This window comes from Thamnophis sirtalis, unplaced genomic scaffold, assembly GCF_051295495.1.
Source record: "Thamnophis sirtalis isolate CommonGarterSnake01/CBP01778 unplaced genomic scaffold, rThaSir2_p1.2 scaffold_9, whole genome shotgun sequence".
NCBI classification, from domain to species: domain Eukaryota; kingdom Metazoa; phylum Chordata; class Lepidosauria; order Squamata; family Natricidae; genus Thamnophis; species Thamnophis sirtalis.
Genome location: NW_028261389.1, coordinates 8,117,808 through 8,130,337, shown reverse-complemented (window position 1 = coordinate 8,130,337; position 12,530 = coordinate 8,117,808). Strand labels below are relative to the sequence as shown.

At 46.1% G+C, this 12,530-nt stretch overlaps 1 protein-coding gene across 3 annotated transcripts in view; it reads right to left on the bottom strand.

Annotated features, from left to right (window-relative positions):
- The window catches only part of KRAS (KRas proto-oncogene, GTPase), a 34,402-nt gene extending 22,102 nt beyond the window's left edge, over positions 1-12,300 (bottom strand). For all 3 annotated transcript variants that reach the window (XM_087722750.1, XM_087722752.1, XM_087722751.1), the window contains exons 1-2: positions 12,172-12,300; positions 2,225-2,346 (exon numbers count right to left, since the gene is read on the bottom strand). In XM_087722750.1, coding sequence (XP_087578876.1) covers positions 2,225-2,335 — 111 coding nt within the window. In that variant the 5' untranslated portion in view covers positions 2,336-2,346; positions 12,172-12,300. The remainder of the gene's footprint in view (positions 1-2,224; positions 2,347-12,171) is intronic.
- Positions 12,301-12,530: the final 230 nt, after the last annotated feature.

Genomic DNA, 12,530 nt, shown 5'->3' with positions numbered 1-12,530 from the left:
ACGTCAAACAGTCACTAAACGAATCGTTGTTAATTGAGGACTACCTGTACGATGATTGTTCACATTTACTGACTGCTGAATCCCTGAGGATTTTAGAGGGGGGGCTTGCAAACTAAAATGTTGCAAGCATGCACCGGGTTTTTTTGGTTCATCTACTTGCTGAGCTGTGGTGGCGCAGCAGTTGGAATGCAATACTGCAGGCTGATTCTGCCGACTGCCAGCAGTTTGAGCCTAACGGGCTCAAGGTTGACTCGGCCTTCCATCCTTCCGAGGTTGGCAAAATGAGGACCCAGATTGTTGGGGGCAAGAAGCTGACTCTGTAAACCGCTTAGAGACGGCTGTAAAGGCACTGTGAAGCGGTATATAAGTCTAAGTGCTATTGCCAAACTAATACATTTATTGATTTCTGTTTATTGGGGTGGTCCGGTGGCCTAGAGGTGGAGCTGTTGCCTCACAAACAGGTGGCTGTGAGTTCGATCCTCGGTAGAGGCAGATATTTTTCTCTCTCTGGGCACAATGAGAATATAGCTGCTGAACAAAACTCTGCCCTGGCGACAGGAAAGGCATCTGGCCATTAAACACTCTTGCTAGCTCCATTCAGTTTCTCAGACTCCACCTTAAAAGAAAATGATGATTGATTTCTCTGTTTATTAGACTTTGTTTGCCGTCTATTTTACCCTGTTACAAAAGCGAAAGGCCTCATCGAGCATTATGTGACGTTCAAATGATCAAGATGGCATCGTGCCAACTTCCAGCTCAATGCTCTTTGAAAGAACATAAAATTTCTAATATTAGATAGCCAACAGCTATCTAATACCTCGGAGTGTGTGTGTGTGTTTTGTGCGTGTGTGTGTGATTTTGTCACAAGATAAACATAGACAAGACTGTGGAACCAATGTGGAATTTCAGTGGAAATTCCTCACAGAATCAGCTGATAAACTCAAGAGGTTTTACAATACCACAGGGACAACTCGTGTTTTTTAAAAAATGTGGTTTAAACTGCGGGGCTTGTTGTAAACTATGAGGCCACATTATGCAACTATGCAATCCCCCCACATTCTCAGTGGCTCCACACCAGAGTTTCTCAACCTTGGCGACTTTAAGTCCTGTGGACTTCAACTCCCAGAATTCCCCAGCCAGCTGGGGAATTCTGGGAGTTGAAGTCCACAGGACTTAAAGTCGCCAAGGTTGAAAAAACTCTGCTCTATACCAAACTAGCAATGAAGGTTCACTAAAGACCTAGCCTGAATTACAGGAACGCCTTGACTTACGACTAAAACTGCACCTGGAATTTCCACTGCTCAGTGAGACATTTGTTCAGAGAGTTTTGCCCCGCCCTTTCTTGCCACAGTTGTTAAATGAATCACTGCAGCTGTTAAGTTAGTAACACGGTTTGTTAAGTGATTTCCAGCTTCCCCACTGACTTTGCTTGCCGGAAAGTTTCAAAAAGTGAGACTCCGGGACACTGCACCGGTCGTAAGCATGAATCAGCAGTTGCCAAGCATCTGAATTTTGATCAAATGACTATGGGGGGGTGCTGCAACGGGCATTAAGTGGGAAAAATGGTTACAAGTGACTTTTTTCAGTGCCACTGAAACTATGACCAGTCACTAAATGAACCCCTGGAAGTCTAGGACTATCTGTACAATATGCTAGCCATTTCTATAACCACAAACCTACCGTATTTTTCGGACTATAAGACGCACCGGAGTATAAGACACACCACGATGTTGAAGAGGTAAATCTTTTTTAAAAGTTTTTGCACTCTGCAGGCCTCCCAAAGCCTCTGCACGCCTCGTTTTTTGCAAAAAAAAATGGGGGGGGCGCAATGCAGAGCTTTGGGAGGGTCTTAGAGTGGTCCGGGGGGGGGGGGGCAAAATTGTCCCCTTTTTCCTCTTTCCCCGGCCCTCAGGAGTACTTTGCAAGCCTCCCAAACTTTCTGCATGTCCATTTTGCAAAGCGGGAGGGGTTTCGGTAGGCCAAAAATGCTGCATTCCATGTATAAGACGCACCCAGATTTTCACCCTCTTTTTTGAGGGAAAAAGGTGTGTCTTATACGCCGAAAAATACGGTATCTAATCAAGCAAAACCCAAAATCAAAGTTAGATTCCCCCCCCCCCCACGTCAAGCACAAAGTCCAGAAATGGTTTCCAAGAAGACAGCACGAAGTGCAGAAGCGGTTTCCCGGCAGACACCACATCGTTCTTGATAGGATCTTATTTACCTCTATTGTAGGATCGTATTCATCTACAAAATGGTTCTGGATGAGCTGAATTGTCAACGCGCTCTTGCCCACGCCACCAGCCCCAACGACGACAAGCTTGTATTCCGTCATCTTCTGTAGGCCTAGGGAAGATCAAACAAAAAACGCCCATCATAAATACAACACGGGAAGAATTGCAAAAAATAAGCCTGGTATGAAACTGATCAGTCTCAAACTCTGGACTAGAGTCCAGAGTGTCAACAAAGAATGGGGATATATTATCAAGCCCTTAGACCAAATTGAACCATCTCCCTTGTTGTCAGAATAATAAAAAAAGGAAGACAAAATAATTTGTTGGGATAGAATATTGGATAGAAAAGTGCCTGTTTAGCAGACTAGCCTGTAACACTGTCCATTCTAAGTGGCCTCCTATCCAAGTATTTATTTCATTTGAAAATGTGCAGCAATGGGCATCTTTAGTACGTAACTCTAGGCAACTGACAAACCCAGTGTCTCTCGTGTGTGTCTGTGTGCGTTCCCTCCCCATAAATAAAGCAAAATACAATTAAAATTATCAGATGTAGAACCAAGGCACTGCATAATAAAATCCCAGTAAAAACACTGGCTCTAATGCCTATAGAAGAATAGAATAGAATTTTATTATTTGTATGCCGCCCTTCTCCGAGAGGACTCAGGGCGGCGAACAATTCAAGGGGGAAAAGGGGGAACATAAAAAACAAAATACAAATAATAAAAGTAAACAACAGCCGCACAACCATACATGTCGAGAGGGGAGGGAACTCATCACCCCCAGGCCTGCCGGCAAAGCCAGGTTTTGACGGCTTTTCGGAAGGCCTGGAGAGAGGTGAGGGTCCGAATCCCTGCGGGGAGTTCATTCCAGAGGGCCGGAGCTGCCACAGAGAAGGCCCTCCCCCAGGTAATAGCCAGGTGGCATTGGCTGGTAGATGGCACCCGGAGGAGGCCGACCCTGTGTGATCTAATGGGTCTTTGGGAGGTAATTGGCAGCAGGCGGTCTCTCAAGTACCCAGATCCAATACCATGAAGGGCTTTATAAGTTACGACTAGCACCTTGAAGCGTATCCGGAGACTGATCGGTAACCAGTGCAGCTCGCGGAGGATAGGTGTAATGTGGGTGTACCGAGGTACACCGAAGAAAGCCAGGACTTCATTAAATTACCTTTGCTTTTACAATTTGGTCAATGTTAGCTAGGCACTGTCCCTTGCTAAGGCCCTTAAAAGTGCAGTAAATCACGAAAGACGATCAGCCGACTTTCACATGTGCGGCAGTGCCAAAAAAACTGCTGTGCACACGCACCGGCCAGCTGATTGTCGGCTGCACATCCGTGCCATAACCTGGAAGTTCAGCTTTTCTGGAGCATGATCCCTTCGCACATGTGGCAGTGCCGAAAACCGGTGTCTGCACGCTAGAGCCTGGGAGTGTGGATTTTCTGAGCATGGCCCTGATTTAGTGCGCGCATGCGTACAACATTTCCATGCAACCTTTTTGGCACTTGGTGCTATTAAAAGTCCGTGACTCAATGATATATTTCCTGTAACATGGGAGGATTCTATGTTTTTAATTTTTAGTCCTTGGCTTCTAACCACAACTGAGCCCCACGTTTCTGTTGCTAAACGAGATATTGGTTAAGCGTATTTTGTCCCATTGTACAACCTCTCTTGTCACAGTTGTTAAGTGAATCACCGCAGTTGTTAAGTCAGTTCAGAGAATCTGGGCTTCCCAACTGACTTTGCTCGTCGTGACTGAGACACTGCCACAGTCCTAAAGATGAGCCAGGCGCCAAGCATCCGAATTTTGATCACACGACCACAGGGACACTGCAACCGTCATAAGTGTGAAACTGGTCATAAGTCACTTTTTTGTAACTGCGCTGTTGTAACTTCAAAAGAGCAATTAATGAATGGTTGTAAATCAAGGACTATCTGTGTGGGGTGAGTCTAACTCATGAGTAGAAATGAATTTGAACCAATTGGGATACTTGGTGGTCCCCAAGTTTGGTTGGTTTTTTTACAGACGTTTCATTACCCAACTAGATAACATCATCAGCACAAGAAGGGAGTGGGTTTACTCTCTTCTGGCACTGATGTTACCCAGTGTTGTGGCCGAGCAGGAGCCGTTGGAGCTGCAAACAGACTCCGACAGCGAGAGGCCCTATGAGTCGGCTCTGGAAGATGTGGAGGACCCCAGGCAGGGTTCAGACTCCAAGCAGGGACCAGAGAGGCTGGTTGGCCACCAGGAAGCGCCTGAGGCATGGAGCAGTGGTGAAAGCCAAAGGGAGTGTGCTCATGACTTCAGGCCCTGGAGCAGTGGGGAAGAGCTAAGGGAGTTGGTCCCGGACGCCAGACAAAGGCGGGCAGATAAGTGTCGAGAGCAACTACATAGATACAGAAGATAATTGGACCCAGGTGGTTGTAATTAGGCTCCTCCCAAGAGTGTATATAAGGAGAGACTTTAGGAGGAGGCTGTTTGCAGGATTCAACTAATATACCAATGCTGGAGAAGCTCTCATGTGTATTTCTTATCTTGGAAGTCTGGATTGCTGCCAAAGTCTAGTCAGTGTGTTAATTTACTGTGAATAAATTGTCTAGCAGTAATCTTGTCTCGGGAGTCAGAACACCTCGTTAGGCAATGAAACATCTGCAAGATAACAACCAAACTCAAAGATCAGTAAGGACCTCACAGTTCTACCCTGAACTGCAAATATTTTATTCTACCGGCAATTTGAAAACATGAATGTTTTCAACAATGAGTTTTTCATTCATATTGATGTCCACTGAGAAAAGTATCTGTGACATATGCCAGGCTGAATCAGACGATGATGTAAACTAAACCCAACCTTGAATAAAGCAGGACTCTAACTAGGTTAGTCATATCCAAGCATGATTTAATCTCGAGAGATAGCAACATTTCTCTAACATTAACAGGGTTTAGAAGCTAAATTCTGGTTGGTGTTGGAATGGGAGACCTCCAAGAAACAACCAGAGATCTGGGCTACATTGGGAAATGAAAAAGGACAATAGCACACCCCTTCTGTCTCCTTCCAAGAAAAACACATGAAAGCATTCAGGGAGTAAACCAAAAGTTATGTTCAGCTCAAGAAGACTTTCAGTTAATGTCCCAGAAAAGCTATTTCCTCTTTGGAAGACCTTCAACAATATTCTCCATGTTGACTCCAGATGGGCAGAAGAAACGGAGACAGGCAGTCTCTCAAACAAGCAGGCCCAATGTCCCAAAGAGTTTTGTAGAAGATCTCCAGCACCTCAGCTAGCATCATAAAGTTAGCAACTTGCACATCAGTGACGATTAGGGGACAAGAAGCTATAACATACGAAGAACGGTTGCAGGAACTGGGTATGTCTAGTTTAATGAAAAGAAGGACTACGGGAGACAGGATAGCAGTCTTCCAATATCTCAGGGGTTACCACAAAGAAGAGGGAGTCAAACTATTCTCCAAAGCACCTGAGGGCAGGAGAAGAAGCAATGGGTGGAAACTAATCAAGGAGAGAAGCGACTTAGAACTAAGGAGAAATTTCCTGACAGTGAGAACAATTAATCAGTGGAACAACTTGCCTCCAGAATAGCAATAGCAGTTAGACATATACCGCTTCATAGGGCTTTCAGCCCTCTCTAAGCGGTTTACAGAGTCAGCATATTGCCCCCAACAGTCTGGGTGCTCATTTTACCCACCTCGGAAGGATGGAAGGCTGAGTCAACCTTGAGCCGGTGAGATTTGAACTGCCGAACTGCAGATAACAGTCAGCTGAAGTAGCCTGCAGTACTGCACTCTACCCACTGCGCCACCTCGGCTCTTAGTAGTTGTGAATGCTCCAACACTGGAAGTCTTTAAGAAGATGTTGGATAACCATTTGTCTGCAGTGGCGTAGGGTTTCCTGCCTAAGTGGGGGGTTGGACTAGAAGACCTCCAAGGTCCCTTCCAACTCTATTCTATTCTGATGTGTTACTGCCCACACTGATGCGTTTGGGACCGTCTGTAGCTTTTACAAGGTCCTCAGGGCAGTCCTATGTCAAACCTATTGCAAAGGTTCGATTGTGAGCTCACCTGGGCCTGAGTGATTCCCCAAAGGGCTTCTGAGTTGAGAAAAGGTGTAGCTGGGGTGGCCAGGATCAGTTGTGCAACGCTCCCGTGGCCACAGCTGCACATGTTTTGAAGGAGGCCTGGAACCCCATGCAAGATGAGCAGTGAAAATGTCTCCAACTAAGGCGGGGGGGGGGGGGCGATGACGACAATGATTTGTGCATTTCAACTCCTCTTTTATGTCTTATGGGAGGGGCCAATAATCTCCAAGCCTTACTCCCAAGTCGACTCTTGTTTTCTTAATTGTTCTTGCCTTCTGGCAGTTCTGCGCATGTGCACACTGGGAACAGGCTCCAGCTGTTCGTCTGCCTCACTGATGTCTGACTCTGAAGGCAGCTGATAACTGGCATACAGCTCTGGCCCCCTCTCTGCCTCCGACACAGAGCCCTCATCAGAGCCTTCCCCAGACTCCAGGACTGGCCCATGTTCCTCCCCAACCTCCTCACTGTCCGACTCTGGTGCCAGCTCCACTGGTGGGCCACAACAAGGGGCTTCATGCAGATGAAAATCAGGAATTATGACTGATCGCTGAGGACAGAGGGGAAACATTGCAGCATAGTGTGTCCCATTACCAATTACCTCCACCAGACCGATTAGATCCCACAGACTAGGCCTCCTCCGAATTCCATCCGCCAGCCAGTGTTGACTGGCGACTACCCGGAGGAGAGCCTTCTCTGTGGCTGCTCCGACCCTCTGGAACGAACTCCCCGTGGAGATTCGCACCCTCACCACCCTCCAGACCTTCCGCAAAGCCCTTAAAACCTGGCTGTTCCGACAGGCCTGGGGCTAAGAACCGTTGCCCCTATCCCGAATGGTATGATTGTTGCGTGTTTTTAAATCATGTATTGTTTTGTGTTGTTGTTAATTTGTCTGTATCCCCCTTCCCTGGTTTGAGTTGTGAGCCGCCCTGAGTCCCCCTTCGGGGGAAAAGGGCGGCATATAAATGAAATAAACTAAACTAAACTAAACCATTCCCCACCACTGTGGCTGATCCCAAAACATGCCATAATTGAAATCTACTGTATATTGAAAATTTCTAAGAGACCAAAGAACATAAGGATACACACACACACACACACCCCACAACAAACCATTCTACCCAAAGTTACAGAGAAGTGTGACCGAGGCTGTTTTTATACTACAGGTAACCTTTGACTTACAACCATCCATTTAGTGAACTGTTTAAAGTTACAACAGTACTAAGAAAAAGTGACATTGCCATTTTTCACACTTGCAATCCCTGCAGCATCCCCATGGTCACCTGATCAAAACTGGCCACTGGCTCATATTTACGACGGTTGCAGTGTCCCAGGGGCCATGCGATCCCCTTCGGCGGCCTTTTGACAAGCAAAGTCACCGGGGAAGCCGGATTCACTTAGCAACCGTGTCACTAACTGAACAACTGCATTAGCGAGAAAAGTCATAAAACTCACTTTTACAGCTGCCTCGCTTAGGCATAGAAATGTTGGGCTCAGTTGTGTCGTAAGTCGAGGACTACCTGTATTTTGCAAACCCAGGTGGTTGAGTGCGGTCAGAAAAATTGCTGTTTAATTACAGGTCGTCCTTGATTTACGATCACAACTGAGCCCAAAATGTACGTTGTGAAGTGAAACATCAGTTAAGCGAGTTTGCCCTATTTGACTTTTCTTGCCGCAGTTGTTGAATCAAGTGAATCATTGCGTTTGTTCAGTTGGTAACACGGTTGTTAAGTGAATCTGGATTCCTCACTGACTTTGCTTGTCAGAAGGTCACAAAAGGAGGATCACACGACCCCAGGACATTGCAACCGTCATAAGTACATGCCAGTTGCCGAGCGCCTGAATTTTGATCATGTGACCATGGGAAGCCGCCAAGAGTGGTGCGGGTGGCCTAGAGGTGAAACTCTCGCCTCACAATCAGGATGCTCGGCAGAGGCAGATATTTCTTTCTCTGGGCGCAGCGAGGATATATCTTCTGAACAAAGCTCCACATTGGCGACAGGAAGGGCATCCGGCCATAAAAAAGGCTCTGCTATCTCCATTCAGTTGCTCAGACTCCACCCCACTAGGAATTACGGGGTCATTCAATGAAGGTGACCACGGGAAGCTGCAATGGTTGTTAAGTGTGAAAAAACAGTCACGAGCCACCTCCTTCAGCGGCGTCGTAACTTTCAAAGGTCGCTAAATGAACCGTTGTAAGTCGAGGACCACCTGTAGCTAAGCACCCTGGGTAGTAAACCAGTGAGCAAAATAAAGCCTTCTGCCCAATATTGAGAACTAAAACATGTTTTGGTGTAAGCGCGATGAGAGGAACGAAGGAAACAAGCCGTCCTGGAAACGACAGGATGAAACCCTTTGCGCATCTGCCGCTAAGCTGGTTTTCCCTTCCTGTGTGAAGCTGGCCAACAACGGGACCGAGAGCCCCTACACAATGTGCACTCCATGCCTCTGGTGACGGCAGATGGCAGCAATGACAACATCCACAATAAGAGAGGAAACTGCACTCCTTCAGTTTAAATGCTTTCCACCTGCAACCCGGACGACTGGTTTTCTCCTCTGCTGTGCTTTCTTCAGTGCCGATGGTGGTGGGGAGATGGGGGAACAGGATAAATTTGATATTTTTATGCAACCCAGCGTATCAATTAAATGTGGAACCGGTTTATCAAGGCAACCTGGTCTCCCCAATTATGGGACGGAGAACACTGCTTCCGTTTTCACCTTTCAGCCCCAATCCAGGGGCCTTCGCAGGCCCGCCGACAAACTTTGTGTTAAATTTATGTTTTACTGGCAAAGAAATAAAGGGATCAATTTCAAGCTAAACACAAACGTAAATTTAACACCAGCGTGCCGATTGATTGGCTCTCCCTCCCGCTTTCCCACCACGGTAAAATGAGTTTTTCAACAAGGCGGCTTTAAAGAGCTGGTTTCTAAACTCAAGCCAGATTATCTTGGGTTCCCACCACCGATATAAACTGGGCCGTCAGGAGAAGACGACACCAGGGGGAAACTTGGGTGGCATGGAGTTAAGGTCTGCTCTAGGTCCTGGGACAGATGCTGAAGAATGACCGCCACACAGTCAGGCCTTATGAAAGCTTTCACTAGGTCAGCGGTCGGTCATCTCCAAGAGAGAAACACCAGGAGCCGCAAAATCCTTCTCGTGCCTGACTATTTCCTGAGTGGCCACAGAACTAGGCATAAGTAGCTGAATTAAACATTTTGTTTTCTTCTGAAATCTTTCTTTTCTTGAATTTATCCGTGTGTGTGTGTGTGTGTGTGTGTTCGAAAAGCTCAATAAATCATGTGCCGGCAGGTATCACACATTGGCGGCTGTTTGACGCATATTTTGAGCAACAGGGAGCTGCAGCAGAGGGATGAAAGAGCCACATGCGGCTCCAGAGCCACATGCGGCTCCAGAGCCGCAGCTGGCTGACCCCTGCACTAGGTCTTGGGGCAGAAGTTGCTGGACCCAATGATGATGGGTCACAAAAGGGATTTGGGGGTAGAAGCGGTTGGATTGCTTGAAGGGGCGTCATTCAGTAATAAAAAGGAGCAATGGCGAGCGGGCAACATTGAACACAATACAGGTAGTCCTCAACTTACGACGATAACTGAGCCCAACATTTCTGCTGCTGAGCAAGGCAGTTGTGAATTCAGCCTTGTCCCATTTTACAACCTTTCTTGCCACGCTTAAGCAAATCACTGCTGTTGTTCAGCTAGTCCACACGGTTGTTAAGTGAATATGGCATCTCCATTGACTTTTGTCAGAAAGTGATTTACATCAGTGGTCTCCAACCTTGGCAACTTTAAGACCTGTGGACTTCAACTCCCAGAGCTTTGCTGGCTGAGGAACTCTGGGAGTTGAAGTCCACAGGTCTTAAAATTGCCAAGGTTGGAGACCACTGATTTACATGATCCGGGGGATACCACAGCCGTCGTTAATAGAGGTCAGTTGCCCGGCATCTGACTTCTGACCACTATGGAGATGCTGCAACAGTTTGTAAGCGTTTAGAAACAGCCCTGTTTTAGTGCCGCTGTTAACTTCAAGCGTCACTCAAAGAATGGCTGTAAATCAAAGACTACCAGAATAACCAGAGCTGGGAGGGACCTTCGAGGTCTTCTAGTCCAACCCCCGTAACATTTCAGACAAAAGCTTGTTCCATCTCTCCTCAAAAACCTCCAGGGCCATGGGACACAAGACTGTGGCAACAGATGCCAACACAGCTTACCATGATGCTCAGCTGCCGTCAAGACATTTTTGGGGCCAAACCCCAAACCCCCAAAACTTTAACCTTAAGACGGTCTACCATTGACCTCCCCCCCATTCCTAAGACGTCCGTAAAGGGGATGTGCATAAGCACACCAGTGTGCATCCCATCCCTGTCCTAATGTTCCCTTCTATTGGTATTCATTTCATGTAGTCATAATCATGTTTATACTTATAGATATAGATGATAGATCGATTGATAGATAGATAGATGTATTCATTTCATGTATTCATAATCATGTTGATACTTATATCTGTTATCAAATTCACACTTAGATAGATATTTAGATATTTAGATAGATGGATGGATGGATGGATGGATAGATGATAGATAGATAGATAGATAGATAGATAGATAGATAGATAGATAGATATTGGTATTCATTTCATGTATTCATAATCATGTTTATACTTATATTTGTTATCTAATTCACATAGATATTTAGATAGATATATAGATAGAGGTATTCATTTGATGTATTCATAATCATGTTTATATTTATATTTGTTATCTAATTCACAGATAGATATTTAGATATAGATAGATAGAGGTATTCATTCCATGTATTCATAATCATGTTTATACTTATATTTGTTATCTAACTCATATTTAGATATTTAAATAGATATAGATATATTCATAATCATGTTTATACTTATATTTGTTATCTAATTCACACTTAGATAGATAGATATTTAGATAGATATTCAGATAGAGGTATTCATTTCAAGTATTTATAATCATGTTTATACTTATATTTGTTATCTAATTCACACTTAGATAGATAGATATTTAGATAGAGGTATTCATTTCAAGTATTTATAATCATGTTGATACTTATATTTGTTATCTAATTCACACTTAGATAGATATTTAGATAGATATTTAGATAGAGGTATTCATTTCAAGTATTTATAATCATGTTTATACTTATATTTGTTATCTAATTCACGCAGAGGAGAGAGAGAGAGAGAGAGAGAGAGAGAGAGAGAGAGAGAGAGAGGTATTCATTTCATGTATTCATAATCATGTTGATACTTATATCTGTTATCTAATTCACGCTTAGATAAGATAGAGGTATTCATTTCATGTATTCATAATCATGTTGATTAGAAGTATCAAATTCATGCTTAAATAAATAAATAAATAAATAAATAAATAAAGAAATAAATCGGCCCGACCCCTCCACGTCTTAGTATCCGGCCTTTTTTTTAAAAAAAAAGCCTCCACTAGATCCGAGGGGGCGCAAAAGGTGTGTTGCAGATGCGCCCTAAATCCTACACCAGGGTTAGGAGGTGGGGTGGGGGGGGGGGAAGAGATCTGGGCGCCTGGCGGGGAGCAAAGGCGCCCCAGTTTTTGCACGACTTCGTGCCTTAAAAGTTCCCGCAGGAAGCCGGCTGGCCTTTCCCCACGCCCCAAGGAGGAAGGGCGGCCAAAAGCAGCCGAGCGGAGCCGAAGGCGGGCTTGGCTTCGGTGCGCTCCCTTTTACCGAAGCGAACCGATGATCCCTTAGGGACCCCCCAACACCTTCCCCCACCGTCCGCCCCCCCCCTCCCCAGTTCCCGGGCATCGCGGGCGCGCGCACTCGCCTCTCTGCAGCTGCCCGGCGCTTCTCCGCTCCGCTCCTTCGGGATTGAAATGGACGGAGCCGGGATCGGGCGGCTGCTGCTGCTCTTGCCGCTGCCGATCGCCGAGCGGGCGAGGGCGCGGCTCTCTCTCTTTTTTTTTGCAAGCGCGATCGAGGCCTTCGGCTTTCCATTGGACGGCCTGGATGGGGAAAGTGGGGGTGGGTGGGGGCAGGCAGCCGTGGGCGGGGCCGCCCCTGGGAGGGAGGAGGAGGAGGAGGAGGTTAGGATTGGCGCGAGAGCTCGTCCACCGCGGCGGGAAAGGATTTTGCAAAAAAGGTTTGCAAAAAAGGCGAGCGCCCAGCCTGGGAAGGGTTTGCAAA